This window comes from Rattus norvegicus, chromosome 3 (genome assembly GCF_021556685.1).
Source record: "Rattus norvegicus strain SHRSP/BbbUtx chromosome 3, alternate assembly SHRSP_T2T, whole genome shotgun sequence".
Classification (NCBI taxonomy): domain Eukaryota; kingdom Metazoa; phylum Chordata; class Mammalia; order Rodentia; family Muridae; genus Rattus; species Rattus norvegicus.
The window spans coordinates 48,796,919-48,823,231 of NC_141536.1; the positions used below are offsets into that span (position 1 = coordinate 48,796,919).

Consider the following 26,313-nt stretch of genomic DNA (forward strand, 5'->3'; position numbering starts at 1 on the left):
AAGTGATGTCACGGGACATGGTTGCTGAATAACAAATCCTTATCTTTTTCTTCAGAATTAAGACACTGGAGTAAAAAGCAAAGAGACTTTTTTGAGAACTGGAGTAAGTGTATGGTTTGCAGCGAGACTTAGACAATAGCATTTCAGAAAGAAAGCAAGGGGCACCACAGGCCAGAGAGCCAACCCTGGGAGCTGGAGCACAGAGCCCATGGGGTTAAGGTCACCTCGAGTGGGAGGGGGAAAGGCTCCCTTGCAGGCTATGGTGAAGCTGGTAGCTCCAGGGCCAGCCAGGCCTGGGGCACATGTTTACTGAGCAGCTATGAGTCCGCTCAAAACTTTCTGGGAAAAACAGTGATGTGATAATATGTAATCGCATAAATGACTGGCTGTATGAGAAATATGGTTAGAGCATGATTCTATCGTATATCAATGTAGAATTCCCCCTTACTAAGGACCTTGGGTCTTAAGGAAAAGTGTATTATACAAATTGGGTTTTCCCCTCCTCTTTCAGTTCTGAAATGACTTTAGGAATCTGTGCTCATTACGAATATTTTTCTACAAGGGTAGGATGCATAAAGAAGGCAAAAATTATTTGCAAGCATAATCTGACAAGCAGTATGAGCGGAACAGAGGCATCAAGTACTGCGAATTGCAGAATTAAAATATGGTGTTAGGTCTTCTGATCTTGCAGACATTTTATTTATTTTTTTTTATACACCACAATATTCAACTGTTAATTCCGTGACCTTAAAATGTTCTTCTTGGTGTAATTAATATGCCAGTCTAGAGTTTCAGTTCAGGTGCCCCAACACCCTACCCCACCCTATCCCATGTGTGTATGAGTGTGTGTGTGTATGTGTATGTGTGTGTGTGTGCATATGTATGTGCTTATGTGTGCGCCCCTGTCTCCCTCTTTCTTGTCTCACCTCTCTCTTACACAAACACATACGCAGGGAGAGAAATGACAGACAGACAGAGAGAAAGACACAGAGAGATAAAGAGGCAGAGCAACCGCTTTCTACATAAAACATGTTCTACTCGAGAACATACAGGAGTTGGTGGAGGTGCAGAGAAAGGTGGAAGGATCTGCCTTCACCAAACCCAGAAGTGAGGTTAATGCTAACTGTACACACCATAAGCCAATTTCATTTACAGATTGGCTCCAGGACATAACACACACCTAGGAAAAACCCCATGAAACTCACCAAGCCTGGGTGCTATTTCTAGTGTTGTCATTGACCTTCTGGGTGACCTTGCAAAAGTACTCGACATCCAAGAGATTCAGACAAGGCAAGGGGAATTGAAGAGGGAAGAGCAGGGAAGAAGAGGAAGAAACTATCTAGGAGATAATCTGGGAGGAAAAAAAAGCTAAGGTAAAAGATTCAGAGATCTGATGAAACATTAAAATTTTTATTTCCTGAAATCGATGATCTCCAATCATTTACAGAATCAGAAGTCCAAATTTTCTCTTCAATCTACAAGACAGAATTTACCAGACCGTTCTCAGGCTTGGCTCTGTGTAAATGATTATAGTTCAAGTTCGGCCTCTAATCACTCTAACAGAATCCCAGGGCCACATCAGAAGGACACACTCGCTGATAAGAATCCCCTCTTCAGATCGATCCATGCTTATCACCCTGTACAAAGCTTAAGTCCAAGTGGATCAAGGACCTCCACATCAAACCAGACACACTCAAACTAATAGAAGAAAAACTAGGGAAGCATCTGGAACACATGGGCACTGGAAAAAATTTCCTGAACAAAACACCAATGGCTTACGCTCTAAGATCAAGAATCGACAAATGGGATCTCATAAAACTGCAAAGCTTCTGTAAGGCAAAGGACACGGTGGTTAGGACAAAATGGCAACCAACAGATTGGGAAAAGATCTTTACCAATCCTACAACAGATAGAGGCCTTATATCCAAAATATACAAAGAACTCAAGAAGTTAGACCGCAGGGAAACAAATAACCCTATTAAAAAATGGGGTTCAGAGCTAAACAAAGAATTCACAGCTGAGGAATGCCGAATGGCTGAGAAACACCTAAAGAAATGTTCAACATCTTTAGTCATAAGGGAAATGCAAATCAAAACAACCCTGAGATTTCACCTCACACCAGTGAGAATGGCTAAGATCAAAAACTCAGGTGACAGCAGATGCTGGCAAGGATGTGGAGAAAGAGGAACACTCCTCCATTGTTGGTGGGATTGCAGACTGGTAAAACCATTCTGGAAATCAGTCTTGAGGTTCCTCAGAAAATTGGACATTGAACTGCCTGAGGATCCAGCTATACCTCTCTTGGGCATATACCCAAAAGATGCCTCAACATATAAAAGAGACACGTGCTCCACTATGTTCATTGCAGCCTTATTTATAATAGCCAGAAGCTGGAAAGAACCCAGATGCCCTTCAACAGAGGAATGGATACAGAAAATGTGGTACATCTACACAATAGAATATTACTCAGCTATCAAAAACAACGACTTTATGAAATTCGTAGGCAAATGGTTGGAACTGGAAAATATCATCCTGAGTGAGCTAACCCAATCACAGAAAGACATACATGGTATGCACTCATTGATGAGTGGCTATTAGCCCAAATGCTTGAATTACCCTAGAACCCTAGAACAAACGAAACTCAAGACGGATGATCAAAATGTGAATGCTTCACTCCTTCTTTAAATGAGGAAAAAGAATACCCTTGGCAGGGAAGGGAGAGGCAAAGATTAAAACAGAGACTGAAGGAACACCCATTCAGAGCCTGCCCCACATGTGGCCCATACATATACAGCCACCCAATTAGACAAGATGGATGAAGCAAAGAAGTGCAGACCGACAGGAGCCGGATGTAGATCGCTCCTGAGAGACACAGCCAGAATACAGCAAATACAGAGGCGAATGCCAGCAGCAAACCACTGAACTGAGAATAGGTCCCCCGTTGAAGGAATCAGAGAAAGAACTGGAAGAGCTTGAAGGGGCTCGAGACCCCAAAAGTACAACAATGTCAAGCAACCAGAGCTTCCAGGGACTAAGCCACTACCTAAAGACTATACATGGACTGACCCTGGACTCTGACCCCATAGGTAGCAATGAATATCCTAGTAAGAGCACCAGTGGAAGGGGAAGCCCTGGGTCCTGCTAAGACTGAACCCCCAGTGAACTAGACTATGGGGGGGAGGGCGGCAATGGGGGGAGGGTTGGGAGGGGAACACCCATAAGGAAGGGGAGGGGGGAGGGGGATGTTTGCCCGGAAACCGGGAAAGGGAATAACACTCGAAATGTATATAAGAAATACTCAAGTTAATAAAAAAAAAAAAAAAAAAAAGAATCCCCTCTTCAAGTGCCTTTGAGCATGTTCTGAAATGTTCCTGACTTTTCCAATGATAGGGATTCCAGCTGCTCAAATTGTCTGGCAAGGACCACTCATCCAGGCCTTGAAGCTCTTTGCAAAATGTGTGAGCAGAGCTGTCTGGAATAGAGGAGAAATGGCACTCCCTGGCTATACCTAAAGTGTTTGTGTTTGTCAGGTCTGTTGCGGGGGGCAGTGCTAGGAATCAAATGGAGACTTAATGAAACACTTGCTAAGTGTAAAATCATTTAAAATTTTAGGGCATAAGAAAAATGGCAAGTATAGAAAATTCTTATATCTTCAAAGAAGAAAGTAAAACAAAGAAACAAACAAAAAATACACAGTAATTTGTGACCATAGCGGGTGGATGACTTTCAGTCAGAAAAGTGGAATTTTTCTAAAATTAAGGGGACAAAAAACAGACCAAGGTTTTCAAACCAATTGAGTAGACAAATAGATCCTTTGGGAGAAATGGCCTAAATTGATTCAGAAAACAAGGATGCTCCAGGTCATCAACAGATACACTCACAGAACTGGCTTTGGGGAATTGTTATGTGCAATGTTATAATGGCATCCTGATAAGATATTTATTAAGAAGGAAGCAGGAGCAAGTACAGCTTTCCGAAGCCACCTTGTTTTTCTCTTCAGTAGATTGTGTTGGAAACTGTTTTCCAGCCAAGTTTTGTTTCTACCTAGTCCACCTTTGCTATTAGGTCAAGGTTCTCAAAAATGGCGGGAGGCTTTTTCATTGTTCCATGCTGTGTGATGAATAATAGGCAACTTAAAATCTCAGGTAGAACCAAGGCAATGTGAGATCTACCCTTAGGGTCACAAACTACCATCTCCCCCAATCCTGCCCCAGATATCAATTACCTATACCCAAGCTGTCCCCACACGGGTCATGATGTGATAACATGGCTCCGCCAGTAAGAGAACCCAGGGACTAAGCAACCAATCCCACTAACGGACCATAAAACAAAGCACACGGTAAGGTTTGGCGATCCTATGCAGTAACGTTAACTGAGTAAAGAAGTCAAACAGAACGGGATTGGATAAATGTTGACATACTTCTCCCACATGTCTATCCCTCCGAGAACCAACGCTGCCATTAAATATAAGCGAAGATAAAGATTCAAGCTCAAAGCAAAATGTTTTAATTATTTGATTATCATGAAAGAAAGGCATGAAGGAAAATAAAGAAAAATAAATAACACACATGGACAATGCTACAATGTTGCCTCGATGAAGCCAAGTGAGGCAGTCTTAGCAACTAGCAACTGACCGGCTGGAAAAAAAAATCTAAAAGCTAAATATTAAAACCAATAATAAAAAAAAAGGTTTCCTTTTTTAAAAAAAATTTTTGGTTGTTCAATGTGTTCCGTTTCAAGTAAGTTAAAACATGACCTTTGACTTAATGGAATCCACTAATAGTTAACAGTTAACTTTTAAAGGACTGAGTAGAGAAACACTATAGAGTCTTGTGTCACTAGAACCACTCAGAAAGGGTATTTTTGCAGCAACGTGTCTCCATGCCTTTGTTCCCCAAAACTGTGGTTCTGTAAGTTTGGGGCATCTGGTTGTGCTGGCAAGAGAAGCTTACAGTAGTTACATTGCACGGGACAAATACAGTCTTACCAAATGAAATGTCACAAGTAAGACATGAAAGTAATCTTCCAAAAAAAAAAACCCCTACTATTTTCATACGTGGGCTTCACTAGATTAATAATTAATAGAAATCCCTTTCCTAGGAGAATGTAATGGGAAAATTTTTCTCGGGCAAACAGGAACTCCACAGAGATGGGCCGACACATAAAGATAATCAGTTCAACTCTTACAGAGTCCTCCCAACGGTGAAGAGGCAGATGCTGCGCTCGGAGTCACACACAAACAAAGAAGCGAGCCCTTCGCAAATGCAGAACACAGCACCTTGCAGATCTCCTGCTGAACTAAAGGCAGAGATGCCCGAAGTTACAGAAGAAAAGAAGAAAAGGGAGAAGCTCGCTGTCTGCACTGTCTAAGTCACATCAGACGGTAACTGAGACAGGTGGCTTTTACATAGACGTATTTTTACCACAGAGATGTTCTGGCAATGTTTTCCCCCTAACTTTGAGTTCGATAATTTGTCTTTTTAAGTACCTTCAGCCTCGAAGGTATTCCACTCTTTCCTCACAGTTATGTAAGCTTCAAAGTTGTTAGCATATACACAGTAACAGAAAAATGGAGGCAGGAAACACTGGCAAGGTTGGAAGAAGTAAAATAATCCACCTACCCTCTTTTGTAGAACTATAGGCGTTATGGCAGGCAGGGTGACTCTTCTTGCACTCAAACTCATGCTCGGCTTTCTAGAATGATCCCTCTTAGAGACCACAGACGAAATGAAAGGAGTCCTTGATGGTTACTCCTCGGGAATCTCAAGGCTCAGTGCAAAGAAACTCTAGGGAAGTAATAAATGTCACCCTGCTTCTGTGATCTCCGGCTACCCAAAGCCAATTAAGGATGGCTGCGGACAGGACAGGGCTGCAGCCAATCACAGCTCCCAGAACCCCGCCTTTGTCCTTGGAGACTCATTCGGATACTTTTGTTTATGATATTTAAAGAACCAGATTAACAGGCATCTAGTTCCCTTCTTTTTTTTTTTTTCCAAAACAGTGCAATTCAATGCCATCTTTGTTGACTAAGCAGCTGTTTCGATAAAGGATTTCAACGCAAAGCAGAAGAGGAACGCTACATTGTTGACACACATTACGTTAGTTGTATATGTTAAAGTATATGTGTATGTAAGTGAACCTAACTTAATTATGCTACTCACACAATTCATAAATGCTGCAACTGTAACATCAGGTATGAGGCACAGAAAGAAACCCTCGCTTAAAACTGGGGAAGCATTTTAATTTATGCCATAAATTTCAATGCTAGATTTAGCATAAGCGATATCTATCATGTCGCAAGCAGCTAAAATGTTTCTACTATGAAACTTCCAGCCATTCTCAAGGTCATAGCCTGTTGAATATTACCTATTAAGCACAAATCTGGCAATCAGTATAAATAATGTTAAATAGAAAAAGAATTCATGATATCTGCTCTGATCTTCACACATTTGGGAAAAGCAGAGGTTTGCATAATTTAGCATATTAAAACACTTAAAAAAAAAACAGCTGCTGCTCAAAGCAACCTTAAACCTTTAATAACTTTTTTGCTATTTTTTTTTAAAATAACTCATTTTTATTCTGATATTTTAGGGGTTAGAGGAAGTTGGCAAGTAAACACAAAACAAAGACTAATCCTTAACAAGGAAGTTTCCAATAAAGAATGAAAGAAACACTCAAAAATATCCAAAAAAAAAAAAAAACCTGCATATAAAAACCAATCTGAGTTTTCACGAGGGTTAACTCAGTCTGGACTGTGGCATTGGCAAAGCCTGCTGCAACATGGTGTTCCTTAGCAGCAACCCACAGGCCAGGCACTGCCCCCGGTGTGAAGGCTCTGCCTTCTGCAGAGAGTGGCAGGATAGCCTCATCAGCGGGGCAGGTGGGAGCACAGATGGCTATGGAGACACACACCTTCCATGTAACCATGCCAACCGCATCCACAGGGGGAGTGCTTGACTGCCTCACCTGAGTCTGATTTCTGCACAGGCTGAGTTCCTATTCCTCAAAAGGACTCCCTACTCTGAATTCCAAACCCCAATGTCTCCTCAGCTCAGTGTCTAGGAGAAAGGTCATTCAGTGTGCTTAAGGCAGGCAATCTCAGACAGGTCTAATTTGGGATCATCAGTTTTATCCTTATCTAGTTAGGCTTATCATGATAAATGTTATTGGCATATATTCATTATGCGAGTTCATTATGCATATATCCATTATGCATATATTCATTATGGTTTCAAAATAATATTTACATTCAGTTATATTGTGTACATGTACCACATTCACCCCCATGAGACTCGTCTGTCTCCCACACCTTCACACTAGACCCTGCTTCCTCTCAAATACTCTATTTCTAATTTCATGACAGTAATGTGCACATGTGCATATGTATGAGTGCATACATGTGACGGTACATATGGAGTGTTCAGAAAACAGCTTGTAGAAGTCACTTAACTTCTGCAGCTGACAGAGAGAGTCCCAGGAATTAATTAAACTCAGAACCTCAGGCCTGCCTAAAGGTACGTTTCCCCCACCTCAAACCTTCATGTTTTTCATGTCTGTATGTGTGTGTGTGTGTGTGTGTGTGTGTGTGTGTGTGTGTGTGTGTGTGTGTGTGGTATATGTGTGTGTGTGTGAGAGAGAGAGACAGACAGACAGACAGACAGACAGACAGAGACAGAGAGATAGAGAGACAGAGACAGAGAGACAGAAACAGAGAGTCTTTTAAAGAAAATTACTACAAAATTGCTACAGAGATAGACTACCATCTGTGAAATAAAAGGATCTCGTATAATCTTGAACTTATATTGACAAAACTCTCAGTATAAACATAACTTCAAGAATATTAACCATTTTATACCTCACTGTCTCCTCAGTTTCAGTGAAAATAATATATATATATATAGTTTTATTTTTAGTCTTAAATATCTTACTGGCATTTCATCAAAACCAAAATTATTTATTTCACCTTATCCCTTAAGAAAATAATGTATTGGGTTGGGGATTTAGCTCAGTGGTAGAGTGTTTGCCTAGGAAGCGCAAGGCCCTGGATTCGGTCCCCAGCTCCAAAAAAAAAGAAAAGAAAAAAAGAAAGAAAAAAGAAAATAATGTATTGTGTGTCCACGTTGTTAGATGTTACACATATTATTAAATAATTAGGTATATCAGTAAAAATAAATAATAAATAATAAATATTTAATTAGGTGTATTACTAAATAATTAGGTATATTATTAAATAATAAATTAAATAACACTGTGTGTCCAATTGTTAGATACTGGGTATATTATTAAATATTAGGTATATTACTAAATAATAAAAACCTAAATATTAAATTAGGTATAATATTAAATAATATATTTCACTGACTCAGTGATAGACAGACATCAGCTTTTAAATTAAAACATTGTACTCTCTGGGTTGCAATACTAACAGGAATTATAGATCCAGGATCATAGATGCACCAAGGGAGATGAAACTACATAGTAGGATAAACCAGACTCTCTTAAAGAAGAAGCTTAAGAGAAAAGAACACAGAGCTTGAGAACTGATGAGGATCTATGAGAATGTCTCAGGCTCACTCCCAGGTCTGAAGTCTGGGTGCCTTCAAACTAACATTGCTTCATACACACCCTTGAGCCTGCTACACCATAATGCGGCTCCTTTTTGTCAAGACAGAATCTAGGTTTTGACTTGACCGATGTCCAACCTATCAACCCTGTATGGATTCTTAAAATCATTCGACAGAGAGCTAATTGCTCAAATGTGAGTGATAGACCCTCTTTGGTACACATGAAAATTACAGTTTCTACATTTTCAGTGGAAAATAAAAGACATTTTACAACTCTCTGATGCTGGAAAGGCTGTCTCTGAAAAATTAAACACTTTTAATAGCCAACATACTAAAAGAAACGAAGACAGCGTGTACACTTAAGCCAGGTGATGTCTGTTTTCAGTAATCTCCTTCAGGCGCCCACACTGACTGTGTTCCATGTGGCTTTTTAGTTAATAGACACAGGTTAAAACTTTAACCTTGGCATACTCTTTTTACCACTATGAATTTCCAATGGTTGTATCATTCACTACCAAGTCACTTAAACTTTAAAGTCCTCACAGACGAGACCCATGACTGATGCTTTCAGAAGCATACTGAAGATGAACGAATCCAAGATTGTATTTACACTCAAAAGAGAGCACGATTAAGGTTGAGGAAACCTCAATTCTTGTTTGGAAAGACTCTTTGAGAGGGCCCTTTTTTCTTCACAATTGCAAAGATTTTTTGAACATAGCAGGGTCAACAGACATCATGCTATAGCCCTGTATGTTTTTTTATTAATATTTTGACAGAGCATAAGTAACTTTTTTTCCACCCAAAACATATCAGATTAGGGTTGTAGCACAGTTGTACAGTTCCTGTTTAGCATGGGTAAAGCTTTAGCTTCAATCCCCCTGCGCCTCTACTTTCAAAAAAAAAAAATGTGCATATCAGCATTTCAACTGAAAAATAACAAAAACAACTATTATCATGATTATTAATATTAATAGTCAATATGTTTCGGCTACTATGCTACTTTTAGTATTTAAGCGTCCCTCCTACAAAGTAGCACTGGTTACTCATTGGGAAAATAAAGCTGGAAGGATAGCAGCTAGGAAACCGTGTCAGAGAGAAATACACACTGTCAATCAGCTTATGGGTTGTGCAAGCCCATGTGCCAATAAACGAGAACAGAACCCTACCTGGACCTCTCGAGGAGACCCAGACTGTCACTGTGCGTGTTCATTCCCAGTCTGAACTACACAGCTCAATACAGATTGGCGAAAAGGGTCCTCTTCACATCATGATTGCTTCTGATGGATGTATTTATTTCCTGTCATTAACCTGCTTAGTAAATATATTTACAGTGGCCCTTACTACATGGAAAGAAAGGTCTATGCTACTTTCCGTGGGAAATTTAAAGTTGCTCAAATCCTAATCATTATTTGCCAATGGGACTGACAAGTTAGCAAGTAGTCACAATAGTTCAAGGGACATGTGGGCAGAAGAAAACGTTTGAGGAGTGTCAGCATTCTCGAAAGTCCAAGCTCACACTTTCTCCCTCTACACTCAGCAACAAAAGCTGCTCCCAAAACTCCACACATTCTGCGCCCTCCCTCTGCCCAGAGGACTCATCAGGTTTCCAACCCTCACAAATCTTTCACAGCCTAAGCAAAGCCACACACTTTCCAAAAGTTTCCTTTTGCATATGTCCATCATAGGTCTCTCCTTTTGTATAGCTCAAGTTGTCCCAGAACCACGTGGTAATGGTGTGAGAAAACGGTCATGTGTCAACTCCTCAGAAATTTGTTAGACATTATACGTATTTTATTTTATTCTAACAAGTCTGCAAAGCAGATATGAATGAATCCCATTTCACAGATTCCAGTCTTGTCTGGCCTCTCTATACTTCTTGTTAGCACATACTAGTTCATTGAAAGGTCAGCTCATCATCGTAGCCAATGAGGTTTATCCGAGCCGCGATTATTGCTAATTGAAAGGTCAGCTCATGTCTCCTATGTATGTGTGCTTCAGTCACGTTGAATATAACTACATGAAAACAGAGACATGTCTAACTTCTAACTACTACAGTCTACAAATTGTCTATGTACAAGGGGACAGGTGTTAGGAGGGATAATATTTTTTCTTTACTAAGTCCTACATGCCCCTCTTCTTGACCTTACTTACCCAACACAGATTTCTCTGTCCCTTCATCTATTTTTACACACTGTGCTACAGGTCAAAGGTCATTCCACTAGAAAGTCATCCTTCCATCTAAGTCATAGAAGTCATTGTTTTGTGCCTTTTTGTATCTACTTTTTATGTTTTGGTCTGTGCTTAACAGTGCTTTGGATATATAACATGTAAATTCTTTCTTATTCTGTAGGCCGTTCTGACTAAGGAAACTGCAATACTTACTGGTGAGGCTCAGGCTCTAACTCTCCTGCTCTTCCCAGAATATCCAGCAGAGCACTGTCTTGTGCACGGTGGATGTTATCTTCATGTAGAGCCAAAGGGGAAAGAATAGTCACTCTGGGAACAAAATCAAGCCTCCCTTCTTATCTTAACTAATGGCTAACTCTGAATGAAAACATACCTGATTACATGACTCTGGGTGTTTTTTGTTTTTGTTTTTGTTTGTTTTTTAAGACAGGGTCTTACTTTGTAGCTCTGACTGGCTTGGCACTCACTATGTAGACCAGGCTAGCCTCTAACTCACAGAAATACTCCCGATTCTGCCTCCTGAGGGCTGAGATTTCTTTGATTTGTGAGTCTTTGGATGGCCACTGCTATGAATGCTCAATCTGCACAGTATTCTAAAAACACAAGTTTCAAAATCAGATTTTTACAGTAGTCAGCATGTATAGTGTCTGCCTTGATATGAAAAGTCGGAAGCTCTGGTTCTCTCTGCATCCCTCCTTCTTTTATGGTACACTACTGCTTAGGCCCATAATATGATGTGGCATCACACCTGGTGAGCCCGATGTTACCCACAATGCTTTTCTCTCTTTCCTCCTGCAGCTGTTTCCTTTCTTTGAGAATGCCTAGAACATCTCACCAGTTTAACCACTCCTGGGAATTTCTTCTTAAAAGAAATTACTGAGTGACTCATGGACCCTCTGGATAACAGGAATCACAATGTGTACTTCATCCAATTATATGAAAAGGCTTCCACCTGTTCTACTGAATGTTGATCCATTATCCCTTCCTGTCAAGAAGGTATAATGTCTCAAGATGGGTAAGTGGGGCGGTGGTGGGAACACTTAAATGATCTGTTTAGTTCTGTAACTGGCTCTAAATAAAGTACAGAAACTGTAAAACCATGAAATATTAGGTAAGTCCCCCCAAATGACAAAGGATTCAAGCATGAATGTTACTCCTCACGAAAAAATACACAGCTGTTCAAGGAAGGTCTGACACATAGGGGGTAAGGCAGTGCGAAGGGCCATACCGTGAGGAGTGTGGTTCTCATCTGCAGCGTGCAGATATAGAGTAAGGTACAGATTTCATTTACTGTGGAAGATGATATATCTTTTTTCCAAGAATGCTATATAGAAAGATTGATGACATAAAATACCTATGGGAAAAATAAAAATTTCTAGAGTAGGAAAAAGGCAAACTTTCAGAGAAACCAGGGAAGTAGAGAGAGCAGAGCAAGGCTGCCTCACAGATACAAAGCCATTGGTAATATTTTTTCTCTACACGAGCTTGTGGCCTAAGTTGTGATCCATAAAGTCATAAATATCTTGGCTGCACATCTTCGGTTTTTATTTTCCTGAAGGCTTCTCCTAAGAAAAATTAGATTGAATGTACAAAACAAGTACTCGCCTTTCTTCTCATCCCCTCAAAACTGCAAATGATCTGAGGAGAACAGAACAAAGAAGGAGCAAGAGAGCTGGGGGAATAACGTCCTTGCTGGGAAAGAGGACATCCCGACCTCTTATTCCATGATGGGCCAAAAATAATGCTTTATGGGGAATGAAATTAAAAGAATTGCTAGAAGTAGAGGATTCTTGGAGTTGCATTAGTTAAAACAACAGCAGCAACACAGAATTAGAGTGAACACGTCCACAGGAAAAGTGACAGGAATGATTGAGAGAGACTCACAGGAGATGGAGAAGGACTTGAGGAAGTGGGGGGTGGGGCATTCGGAAAGCTGAAAGGAGAAGGTCCTCAACCCTCTCCGGGCCTCAGGAGAAAGATCCGGACACACTCTTCACAAACAGTCCCAGTGCCTGAAGTGATGACTTCACACACAGGAATGCAGCAGAGGCAACCAAGAGCCTCCAACAAAGGTGTGCCTTAAAGATGCCTAAGTAAGTTGAAAAGATAGTAGCAAGGAGCATGGAATTTACTCAAGCAGAACATGGACATTTAATTTCAGTATATTAAGTAACCCAAGAAAACTGTAATTACGGAATAGACTGCAAGCTGTTCACTGTCTTCTGAATGCACAGCGATGCACAGCCACACCCCCCCGTCCCACCCTCCCCCCCAGACCAGAATACTTAAAAGACAAATCTACACAGAAGAAATAAGAACAATGCAAAAGGATAAACATAAAAGTTAAGCATAAGAACATGTTCATAATATGATCCTAGTATAAACTTTGAGCACGTGGTTAAGGAGGCTCCTGAGAACCCACAAAAGCAACTCAGGCAGTCGCTACTACTGTGGGCTACGCATGAAAACTGTACAAAAGAAAAATGCTACAGCTGAAGAGATCATATAGAAGACAATATAGAGAAATCAGGCTATGACTAAGAAGTGTCTTGTCTACTGGGAGAGAATTGGCATCAACCATCTTAATCAGTTATGGACTCTGGGCACATTACTGACTGGTCAGGGAAGTTGTACTCACTACAGCAATAGTGACAAATATATTAAGGATGTAACCAATCCCTCTCCCTTAGGTTTGACACCAGCGTCACAAGAGGGAACTGAGGTATAATATTCTAAATTCAATCAAAACACCAAGGCTAGGGAAGTCACAGGCTATAGTGGGGTTTCTGTTGATTTGATAGATGACCCTGATATCCTTGTCAAGTCACTAAGTGTGTCTGTGCCTTAGTGTGCCTCTTTTTACTGCGGTGAGCAATTACTGTGAAGGTCAGAGGGGCTGAAAAGAAACAACTGTTGAGTGATCGTGTAAAAATGGGACATCTATGTCCTGCCCTCCAATGTTCAGTAAATTGAGAAGGAACAATAAGAATATTAGGGAAAGGGGAAGAGAATAGAAGTGTGAGGTGAAACCCTGACTTCTTTACATGACATGGCCGTTGCGTTCCTGAATTTACAGCAACTGCAGTTACTTGCAAGATCTACCTAAGACAGAAAGCTTCGTCATTCTGTCAAGGAGCAGAAGGGATTCATGGGTCCCACACCTCACTGAGGATTCATACCCAGTAAATAGTTTATGAGTTTAGGGCTATAGCCTTTGGTCAGGCGCCTATGCTCCTATAGAGGAACACTCATCCATGTTGCTAGCAACTCTAATGAAAGTTATTTCATTACAAAACAAAGAAATAAATAAAACAGAGAGAGAGAGAGAGAGAGAGAGAGAGAGAGAGAGAGAGAGAGAAATGAAAGAAGAGGGGGCTTGTTTGGGAAGCAGAGGAGATCAGTGGGGTGAGTATAGACAAGAGGAGGGTAAGAGTAAAATTTTCATATATATAATATATACATATTTATACACACACTTATTAATAAAAAAACTATTAGGAAAAAAATAACACAGTTTCCCAGAAAAACTTTACACTATAACCCTGTCTCTGAAGGTTAAACTCTTTGATAGCTAGTAAGGAGGGTGGAAAAATCCATCCATTGCATATTTTTGGTGGATTCAGCTTAATAACCTTGAAACGCTTGAAGAAAGAAAAAGAAATAAGGAGGATCATAAACAGAAAGACTCATGAGTGAGAAGTGTAACGATGTTTAGAAGTTTACAAACTAGAGAGCTGTATTCTCCTGGGGTCTTGGGTTTGCTAAATGGTAAACTGCAGCAACCAAGACATGGGCAGAATATACATGACAGAGCCAACACGTCTGGCACGAACAATGGAATTAGCTGCAGTACTAAGGTGCCATCAAGTGTGTGATTGTATTGTCACAATGAGATGCAAATAGTGTATGGAAATGGAAAAACAAAGTTTCTGAAAGAAGAAAAGGAGATTAAACTTTAAGGAGGGAGGGCATGGCATGCAGCACACTGGAGTCCCTTGGAATATAAGGTCAAAGAGGGGTAAAGTGGTAACTCACAGGGGAATTGTACATAATTTATTTCAGAATGCTAACATCAGCTGGCAGAAAGAGGAGGTATACAGAAAATAATATTAGCTTTAAGACTGATTTTTGGGGAAAGATGACTTCAAAGGTTATTTAAGAATTTCTCTCTAATTTTCTCATAATTACTAAATGGAAATGTAACAAAACGTCAACTTTTCTAAGAAAAAATAAACACGAGGTTCGGAAAATATTTTTAGTTTTTTTTATTTTTAATGTATGAGTTGTAAAACAATAAAAAAAAATCCAGCAATAATAATACCACGTTTCCATGTTGTTTCAGAAACATTACACAGCTAAACTCGCCTACCGAAAGGAGACAGATTTTCAGTTCAATCATGAAGATCACCTCCTCTCTATTCTATGGAAAAGAGAAGTCTCCTACGAACCAGTGGTCCCCAAAGACAGAAAACAAAAGTATGGGAGAGACTTGTAGGGCAAGGAAGAGAGGAAAAAAGGAAGGAGTGGAAGGAAGCACCCTGAATCTCCAGTCATAGTGAACTCGGGGTAAACAGCATTCATCAGAAAAACAAGAATTCACAACAGTGCCGATTGGTGCAACCCACGAGAAAGGGAAAGTAAGGATGAATATGGAGCACACATTTGTAAAGCAAATGAATGCAGGTAGAGGAGAATCAGATTGCAACAATATATTATTAATAGACTCTTATCCAACCCTCTCGAAGTGTGAATCACAAGGGAGTTAACGACAGATATAAATACAAACAGACATCAACAAGCTAACATAATAAACTAGACTGAATTGCTTGGTATTAAACTGCAAGGTAAATGTATATACTTTCTTTCTTTTCAAGAAACTGACTTAAGAAAAAAAAAACTTCTCGTATGGTATCCACAATGGAACTCTGGTCATTTAACTATGGAAAGAACTCATCCATCTCTCCCTATACACGAAATAATAAAAGGAAAACTCACTTTTAAAAAATGAGCTGTAAGATTAGGTCCTGGCATCTGAAAAGCCTCTAATCACAGCATAATTAAAATGCAATACATTGTATCGTGAATTATATATTAACAAAACTGTTCTATGACTATAATTCATAGTCATAAGGCATCTCTATGGAACAAGAGAAGAGCTATATACCAGTCAAATGCAGTGTGCTCAGACTACAGAATGTCAGAGGGCAATAAAGAGAACTGAGTCAGCCCATCAAAAACAGAACGTCAAAGTATAGAAGTAAAGCAAAAGGAACTGATTAATAGGAGTTGTTTAGTATTATCCCCATTTGCATAAAATAAAATAAAGCAAAATAGATATGTTGAATGGATATAAAGATATAAATATGCCACTGAAAAAAGACCTGGGATTTTTTTTTTTTTTAGCAATCTTATTCTGTAGGGAAGACAGACTGAAGGAAGGTATCATCAAGGCAGGGCTATATCTTTGTTTATTGGCATATATTAACATATATTACAAAAAATAATAGTGTCCATTATTACATTTCCCTTGGCAGCTATTTGAATGCATTTATTTTTATGTCCATGCGTTTAGGTCATGTATAGGGGCTCCCTAAGCTGAGGGGCAAGTACTCAGTAAAAACAGGGACAAGGGCTCTGACAGCTGGAAAACTAGCATTGGCTAATTTTTCCTTTCTTTCTCTTTCTCTTTTCTTTCTATTTTTTTCTTTTGAAATGGTTTTTTTGATGTTGCACTGTCTGGTCTGGAATTCGCAGAAATCCACCTGCCTCTGCTTCCTGGGTGCTATGATTAAAGACATGTGGCACCATGCCCAGCTTGTATTAAACTGCAAGGTAAATGTATATACTTTCTTTCTTTTCAAAAAACTGATTTAAGAAAAAAAACTTCTCATATGGTATCCAGAATGAAACTCTGGTCTTCCTTTTTTTATTGAATATTTTTTATTGACATTTCAAATGTTATCCCATTTCCCAGTTTCCCATCCATAAACCCCCTGTCCCATCCTCCTCCCCTTCTTCTATAACGGTGTTCCTCCTCCCCAACAACCCCCCTTCTTACTCCCCCTGACATTCCCTTGCACTGAGGGGTCCAGCCTTGGCAGGACCAAGGACTTCTCCTCCCATTCATGCCCAACAAGGCTACATATGCAGCTAGAACCATGGGTCTGTCCATGTGTACTCTTTGGCTTGTGGTTTAGTCACTGGGAGCTCTGGTTGGTTGGTATTCTTATTCCTATGGGATAAGGCCCCTTCAGCTCCTTCGATCCTTTCTCTAACTCCTCCAATGGGAACCCCATTCTCAGTTCAATGGTTGACTGCTAGCATCAGCCTCTGTATTTGTCAGGCTCTGGCAGAGCCTCTCAGGAACAGCTGTATCAGGCACCTGTCAGCATGCACTTCTTGGCATCAGCAATATTGTCTGGGTTTGGTGGCTGTATATGTATGGGCTGGATCTTCCGATGGGTCAGGCTCTGAATGGCCATTCCTTCAGTCTCTGCTCCAAGCTTTGTCTCCATATCTCCTCCTATGAATATTTTTGTTCTCTCTTTTAAGAAGAACTGAAGCATCCCCAATCTCGCCTTAAGTCACCCACACAGCATTTACTCCTGGACAGTTGCCTTTGATATTTTCATGCCATGCATCTTGTGATCCCATTACTCATTCCTTTAACGTGTGTTCTACCTAAGAGGGAATCACCACATCACCAACAGATTTCAGAAATGTTTATGAGGCCATCTCATTTATCTTTGGACCCAGGAAACCTACCTAGTCTTCTCTTGTCAACCTATCTTTTCATGGCAGAAAGACGAGCATCATCCTGTAATGGGAATCTATGTCCCTGTACTACTGGGATCTTGGCTCACAGCAGGCTTGTGGTGGACATGATATGAAGAGTCCTCCCTGAGCTTCCTCTTTCAAGCCAGTGAAATAGACTCCCCTTGACTGAACAAGAACAGAAGATGCATTTTCCTCCTTCCAGATACGAATCACCTAAACGCAGGAGGCCTTGTACCATAAGAAACACACAAGTGGGGCTGAAGCGATGGCTCAGCGGTTAAGAGCACTGACTGCTCTTCCAGAGGTCCTGAGTTCAATTCCCAGCAACCACATGGTGGCTCACGACCATCTGTAATGAGATCTGATTCTCTCTTCTGGTGTCTGAAGAGAGTGATGGTGTATTCACATACATAAAATAAATAAATTTAAAAAAAAAAAGAAACACACAAGTAACCTGTAGGCTCTGGCCCACAAAGAGAATCAGAAGATGGAGTTACAGAGTCTGGTAAAAGCTTTGTGGGGGGGGAAGAAGCCTCTGAGACTAATTGAAAGAAATTGATCTCCTTGGTATAAGTGGGAGATAGCATCTCAGAGGAAGGCAATAGTGAAGCAAAACTGACCCAGGAAACAAAGTAAAACCTTGGGTTTGACAACGGGGCTCACAAAACTGGGACATTTCAGTAGTTCCAATGTTCTACAGAGCTTGAAAACTCGGCTAAGGTGGCATGTTAGCTTTATGAACAAATGACGATCTAATGAAGACTCTAACAAGGAACAGAACATGGTCAGAGCTATGTTTCTGAATATGCTAGTGAGTCTATGTGAGAATTTCATAGATCCCAATGTTTATTATATAACTATCTACCTTAAAGCAAGTGTTAAGGGTAATCAACAAGTGTCAATCAACATTCTTCCCATTTGCGCACACACACTTTGATATTTGCCTTGGGATTGGCCTCAGTGTTTGCCACAAAGCCCACTGGCTACACTATTCGAAGGGCTTTCACAAACAAGCCAGTGCTACCTTGAAGACCTGAGTCATGTGCAATAATCTTCGTGCTAAAAACAACCTAGACATCACTGCAGGAGCCTGAGGTCTATTTTTAGATTTGAGAGCCTTGACTAAATGGATAGACTCAGAGCTGCACAGCATCTGAAAGGGGAAAATGATTGACATAGTGAGTCCTGACCCCTCCTCCCAGGGATTATGATTTCCACTTTATAATGGTGCAGTTGATGACCAAAGATGTTAGAGGTTAATGCTTTCAAAATCACAAGCATAATGGCTGGCAAAACTTGGACCCAGAAGGGAAAAACAGAAAAGAATAAAAGTAACAAAATACATCATGTTCTCTGTACAGAATAAAAGACCATGGGCTTGAGTTCAATGGCTTTACCAAGGACAAAGCAGGTATCACTTGGAATTTGCTAAACACAGCAATTTTAGCCTATTGAAGGGAAATATCATAATCCCAACAAGTGAGATCTACAAGGCTTCCAGAAAAACATTTAAGAACCAGGAAATAAATCAAAAATCAAATAAATCAAAAAGTCTTAGACACAAACAAGACTCACATTGCAAGTGTTCTGTTTTGTTTTGCTTTAATTTACAAAAGTCAGTATCAGATGACAAGAGATTCATAACTTCAAAGCTATGGAGCAAAATTATTTTGAACTTGCAATTCTATACTCAGCCAAACTATGAAATAAGAGGAATCATCAAACAAAGGCAACCTGTAGAAGAATCAACTTGTCACTGAACACTCGTTCATTCTGTACCAGGCACTGTCTAAGACAGTACTCATTTCAGGGGGGATAACTTCTCAAGTCAGTTTCTCTTTCTCAATATAAAAGACGTGTCCTTTACCTAATCACAATAATGATAAATTAGTTTATTGGAATGCCAGATTCCCCATTCTGTTTGGCTACAACATCTCCTCGGTACTTGTCTTTAAAATATGTTAGCATTATAATGTTGTATTGCTTGCAAATGCTAACTCTCTTAATATAAACTAATATGTCATACTATAACCAATGAAAGAGAAGGGGGAACTGGAGTCTGTTAGTCTCTATTAATTAGTTTAATCTCAAATAAGATATTCAGCACAAATAAAAAAAATCTTCACTAACTTTTATTTGAATGAGCAGAAAGTGATACTTAGTTTTACATCCTAAGGGAAACGTTTATTCTAGGTGTCGGGACCAATTGAAGAAAAAACTCATAAAGCATAAGATGTTTCTCATAGAAGTTAAAATCTGCCATGTCACTTCTGCAGTAGATGCCCAGTCCCAAAGAGGACCTTACATCCTTCTGACCTCCCTGCTCATTCTTTCCTACCCTTCCATAACACAGGCATGATGGTTCTATTAGTTATTTTCTTCCATAGCTATGAAAATTACTTGATAAGAATAACTCAAAAAAGAAGGGTTTCTCATGGAGAAGAGATAGAGAATCTGGGATGACACAGTCAACTGCAATGGAAGCACGAAACAGACATCTGTTCAACACATCACACTGTGTCAGAAATCTGAGAAGACTGGAAGCAGGGTTCAGTTACCATCAAGGCCTAACCCTAGTGGCCTGTGGGCTGTGATTGGCAGCTAAACTCTTCTCAAAGATTCCAGTCTTCTCAGCAGTGCCACCAGCTGGAGATCAAGTGTTCAAACCCATGAGTTTATGAGCAACATTTCATTTACAAATGTTAATGCTGGATCTGAAAATTAAGCCAAATATGATTAATGATTCACTTGCACCATGCTCTGTTGAAGGATGAATCTGTTTCTGGTCTTCTAAACCTCTCTGCAGGCCATAGGCGTCTCTCTAAAATATTATGCCATGTGGAAAAAAATGTGGTTTTATTACTCAAATGATTCATTTAGTGGTCCTATTAAGATAAGGAAATTAAAATCAGTGCCCAGCCAAGGGATGGTGGGAGATACAAAAATATTGCCAAAGAACTTGGTCTTCTCAGCTGAATCCTTCTGCTCTCCAATTATATGCTCCTGGGCAGATCGAGGCAAGCTACCTAAATTAAAACAAGGGCCAAGGAATGGCTCTATTCAAATCAGCCAACCATCTGATCTACTAGGTTGCTTCTGCCAGTGGACATGGCAGAAGCCTTGAAAAAGCAAATGTGGACATCACTATAGAGCCGTGAGAGAGTAGAGAGAAGAAACTGTTCTCAGTGGTTATTGTGGGAGTTTATGCAATGTTTTGACCTCAAGTTCAAATATTGATGAGGCGTGACTTTGTGATAATGATGCTGATTTAAGAAATATGCCAGAAGATCTGAAACCAGAAAATGAGTGAGATGCTTCAAAGATGATTATCACAGACATTATTCCCATGTCATCTTGGGAAGCTTCACACAGAACTGTTTAAGATACACCTATATTTTATTTCCAGCCACCTTTTTTCATTCCACTGATCATTTATAAAATAAAGGCCACTCTTTTGTGCCATGGAAATTACTAACTTTTTAGTAAAAAGGTTCTGAAATCAGTACAATAATTTTTGAATGCTCAGCTTGCTTCAAGGAAGGCTATTTTAAGAAAAACAGTGGCTTCTGTTTAAATATCCGAGATTCTTTTGTTAGAATCCCTTATGTGGAAAAATCATTCCAGAGACTTCTTTTGGGTAACATCCTGTTGGTGGTAGTCCTGACATCATTTGCAAGTGAAGACTGACTGAGATTTATAGTTTCTATATGTCAATGTACTCATCGCGGTACACAGTCTTCCCATCGCCTAGGCACACATTCACAGAATTAAGATGCAAAATTAACATTCAATTGGTATACACATAAAGATGTATATGGTTACAAGGGAGTATAGATTTCAACATAGAAATCTGGGAGAGACCACACATGCACCCAATGGTTTTTTTCTGCTCAGGCATGTAAATGTTCCTTATTGCAAATGCTGAGCTCTACAAGGTCGAGAATGACTTCAGGGGGTTGGGGATTTAGCTCAGTGGTAGAGCGCTTGCCTAGCAAGCATAAGGCCCTGGGTTCAGTCCCCAGCTCCGAAAAAAAGAAAAGAAAAAAAATGACTTCAGAGTGTCAACACCATCTTTCCCAGTAGATCCTTCATTTCTTCCCCAGAATTGGCTCTCCACAACTCTATGTCTCTCTAAAGCAGATATTCTCCAGGCATGAATATAAATCATCAATGAGTAGTTTGAAAGTTGGTCAGCAATCTCAAAAACTCAATTAATTACCCATAATTACCAGGCAGTTACAGAATCACTAGAACCAAATCCCTTTCCCAGTTATTAGCTTGAATGGGACTGTCTTTATCAAAATATGTCTTTTCTGACATAAAAAAATACAGAATTTAAGCTTCACTAAAACAAAACAAGTCCAAGAGTTTAGAAAAGAGAAAGCAAGCAGACCATTGTCTTTACATCGAAAAGTAGCACAAGGTGACATTCAGTTACTGCTGGAGAAAGCATGTAGCAAGCTGTCAACTACAGGACCAGCCGCGTCTAGTGGATTAAGATTTCATTTGTTGGGGCTGGGGATTTGGCTCAGTGGTAGAGCGCTTACCTAGGAAGTGCAAGGTCCTGGGTTCGGTCCCCAGTCCCGGGGGGGAAAAAAAGATTTCATTTGTTTGGTTCTGATAGCACTTGGTTCCACAACCAAAACCCAGTCACACTCTTTGCATAAACAGAAAATATTATCTCCCTTATTTTGAGCTAGTGTCCTAAGTATAAAACTGCACAATCCTATTTTCTAATCCATATATATATATATATATATATATATATATATATATATATATATTCAATACATGGCTGTAATCCTATATCAATTACATAGCCTATTAACACAGCAAGATTACTTGACTGAATGAATATCTATGGACACGCAGAAATTGCTTTCAAGCTAATATAAACTTGTTGAAGATGATAGTGCTTTCTGTATATTTAATTGAGAATTCCTACCAGCCCTAGCAGTTAGGCACCCCAATTGCCCTGGAACCCACAAAGATCCACCTGCCTCTCTAATTACAATTCCCTTCTACCACTAAATTTCTAAGAAATCTAGGGATGGAGGAAGAGCCCAAGGGACCCCTGCACTTACGTCCTGTGCCATCGTAACACGTGGTATTCCACTTCTAACACACCAATGAATTACCCACTAAGTAGGAAAAACTTCCAAAGCTGCAAAGCCGTAGTGAACAATCCCTAGTCTTCTTTGATCTTCCAATGAACATCATCTCTAGATGAGCCTCAGGCCCAGATGCAACCACTGTTTTTGCCCTTATTTTTTTTCCTTATTTTGCCAGAAAAAAAAGGGGGGGGGGGTGTCATGAGCAGAGAAATGGCTCAGCTAGTTAGGTGCTCTGACTGTCCTTCTGTAGGCCCTGAGTTTGATTCCCAGCCCTCACAGGTCAGCTCACAACCATCCATAACTCCAGTTCCAGAAAGTCTAATGTCCTCTTTTGCCCTCCAAGAGCACCATCATACACAAGGTACCTAAACATACACAAAAGCAAAGCACCCAGATGCATAAAATAAAATTACGGAATAAAATACAGCATGTTTGGCCAGGCATGGTAATACATTCCTTTAATCCCTGCACTCCAGCATGTGGGAAGCAGAGGCAGGTGGATCTTTGTGAGTTCCAGGACAGCCAGGACTACATAGAGAAACCTTAGGAGACCGAGACTGCAGGGCCAGGGGTGGTTGGAGGATACCACAAACCCCATCTCGAAATCAAACAGAAGTCAAAGGTTCTACTCTGATCAACAGCAACACCAGTTGTTTTCGTAATTCTCAGAGAACTGACACAGAGAAAGCCAGCCTCCTCCAAGCCCCAGGACAGTTGACCTGCAAAGCCTCACACAGCTGAACTGTCGATCCTGGAAAATATCCGATGTCGTGAGTTCACTGCCTTCTCTAGCACAGTGTCTGTTTTCTGGGAGATGGAGCAGACACGCCTCATGGACTTCCGGATAAACTCCCACTCTGATTCACACCAGCTCATCTTGAAATTCTCTTCTGCAGTGAAGTTAAGGATCTGGCTCTATGTAAGTGGGAGGGGGGATCTCTCAAAAGAACCCAGGGTGTGCTCCAGTGCAGTCGAGTCTAGGACTCTGACCTACCCTCTATTGCCTCTGTCAGAGGACACTGGACCCCAATCTGAGCTGCTGCTCATGATGTTCTGGCCTCATTTTAAAATGAAGATGGGTAGTCACACTTCTGCTAACGCCACCACAGAAGAGAAGAACCACAGCAACTGGCGGAAACATTGAAACCAATAAATTCGACAGAGGCAACTTCAAAGAAATCGCGGCTAATCTCCCAAGGGAGTTGGCAGAAATAATACAAGAGATTGTATAAATAAAAGACAATACTTAGGAACAAGGACAATTATGTCTTAGATGTTAGAGACATAATTGCTGAAAATAAAAGTTTTATCTCAAAATGAAAATGAGAACTAATACCTACCAAACGGGGGCGGGGGAAGATTAAGGGGGGGGGGGAATGGTAAGATTAAGTCAAAAGGCCCAACATCTGAGCCACACAATTTCACAAAAGAGAAGGAGAAAACAAAAACACAGGGTAAGACTATGCTGCAGAAAAACACAAGAAAAAAACGTAGAAAAACAGAAAGATAAACTCTAGATTTAAAAGGTCATAAAGTTCCCAACAATAGATTCTTGAACAAAACCTCCCACTAAGTTGCCAAATACCAGAGATAAACAGATGGCCCTAGGAGGAATAATCAGGTCCCAAAGAAAGAGCTATAACAATATGTTAAGAATGAGAGAGAGAGAGACAGAGAGACAGAGAGAGACAGAGACAGAGAGAGAGACAGAGACAGAGAGAGACAGAGAGACAGAGAGACAGAGAGAGACAGAGACAGAGAGAGACAGAGACAGAGAGAGAGAGACAGAGAGAGACAGAGAGACAGAGAGACAGAGAGACAGAGACAGACAGAGACAGAGAGACAGAGACAGAGAGACAGAGAGACAGAGACAGAGAGACAGAGAGAGACAGAGAGACAGAGACTGAGAGAGAGAGAGAGAGAAAGAGAGAGAGAGAAAGGGAGAGAGGGAGGGGGAGAGGAAGGGGGAAGGGGAAAGGTGGGCCTCCAAAGGGGTAAAAAATAATTTCAATTCTAAAGTCAAGCAGACTTCAAACTGATAAACACTCAAAAAAAATAAGAAAGAAAGAAAGAAAGAAAGAAAGAAAGAAAGAAAGACAAACCCAAATTACGTATCTGTTTCCTCTCAGCAAGATACTCCTACACAAAAAGAGGAAAAAAAAAAGAATTTGTGAACCTGGGGTGGGAGTGGGGCAATCTAACACAGAAAAGAGGAAAGGGGGATTCTTAGAATAAACACAAAGCAGACAGCTGAACCCAAAGGCTCTTGAGAGGGTAAACTGCGGGAGAGGAGTGTATATTCTGAGAAAGATTCTGGGATGGAGAAGAAACTGACCAAACTACCTACGCTCTGCCCCTCACAAGGTTGTGCTGAGTTTAATCCTTTTCCTTGGAAGGATTTGGGGATCAGCTGAAAGAAAATGAAGCAGATAAAACAACTATGTGACTACTAACCCTAGGAAAAACAGAAAGTTTTCATCGTAAAAGCAACACAATTACAATGTACTGTGCAATAGTGAATGATGGGATTGCAAAAGGAAAAATGGTATGAATACATCAAAAGAGAGATGACAAAGAAGTAAAGCCCCTCAGTCACCAGGTTCTACCTCTAAGAACTCCAGTGACCTTCGAACACACAACACAATGTTAGATATATATCGACTGAAACATTCCCAGCCCAGTGTTGTGTGTGCACTTACAGACGGCAAATAGATCTTGAGGGCACAGATATTGTAAGCACTGAGAAAAACAAATGCAATGGATGCCACAGAGAATGAGCTCGATTTTCCTTGAAGCTATGGAGACATGCTTTTTAGGAAGGCCAGCAATCCATTCTGGGATGGCAAACTATACATAAAGGGGCAAAAAAGATGTGGATAAAGAGAGACAATAGGCAGCAGAATTTGGGAAGCTGTGGGAAGGAAGGAAGGAAGGAAGGAAGGAAGGAAGGAAGGAAGGAAGGAAGGGAGGGAGGGAGGGAGGGAGGGAGGGAGGAGGAAGGAAGGAAGGAAGAATAAAAGGAAGGAAGGAAAGAAGGAAGGAAGGAAAAAGGAAGGAAGGAAAAAAGGAAGGAAGGAAGGAAAAAAGGAAGGAAGGAAGGAATGGATGGAGGAAGGAAGGAAGAAAGGAAAGAAGGAAGGAAGGAAGGAAAGAAGGAAGGAAGGAAAGAAGGAAGGAAGGAAATATGAAATTCTTACATAATAGGAAAAAGGGTTAAGTCATTGGCAGCATCTTTCCTATGAAGTAAGACAATTTAAAAAGTCTTTCATTTCTATAAGACTTTATTTCTGGGCTTTTGAACCATGTATTATTTTGATATAAATTAACTTCATGTATGCACAGGAATATATTATATTTAGTTTTCGTGGTAGAGCAGGAGATAAGCACCTCAGTGTCATCTCCACACCATTGGTACAGAAGCACAAAATGTGTCTACTGGCTTTCACAATGAAGTTCAGCTAATAGGCCTCAGAGTCATGTGCAAAGCTAACTTTCTTCCCTCTTGTTCATCGGCTGCATCTTTCTACTGTGTTTTTCCTTGGAAAACACAAGAGTTGCACGGGATTGTTTACCCAGGAATTTTAAATAACAATTGTTATCAGCCTTCGGAACCCAGACACTTCTTGACTCATCTGCCATCCACCTCCGGGATGCTAAATGAAGAGGCCATA

At 40.3% G+C, this 26,313-nt stretch overlaps 1 protein-coding gene across 2 annotated transcripts in view; it reads right to left on the reverse strand.

Moving 5' to 3' along the window:
- Grb14 (growth factor receptor bound protein 14) overlaps positions 1-26,313 on the reverse strand; it is a 115,945-nt gene that overhangs the window by 64,725 nt on the left and 24,907 nt on the right. The window contains exon 1 of one of the 2 annotated variants that reach the window (XM_087654024.1): positions 5,622-5,844. Within the exon in view, the coding sequence (XP_087510150.1) occupies positions 5,622-5,684 (63 nt within the window). The 5' untranslated portion in view covers positions 5,685-5,844. 2 annotated transcript variants of the gene reach the window in all.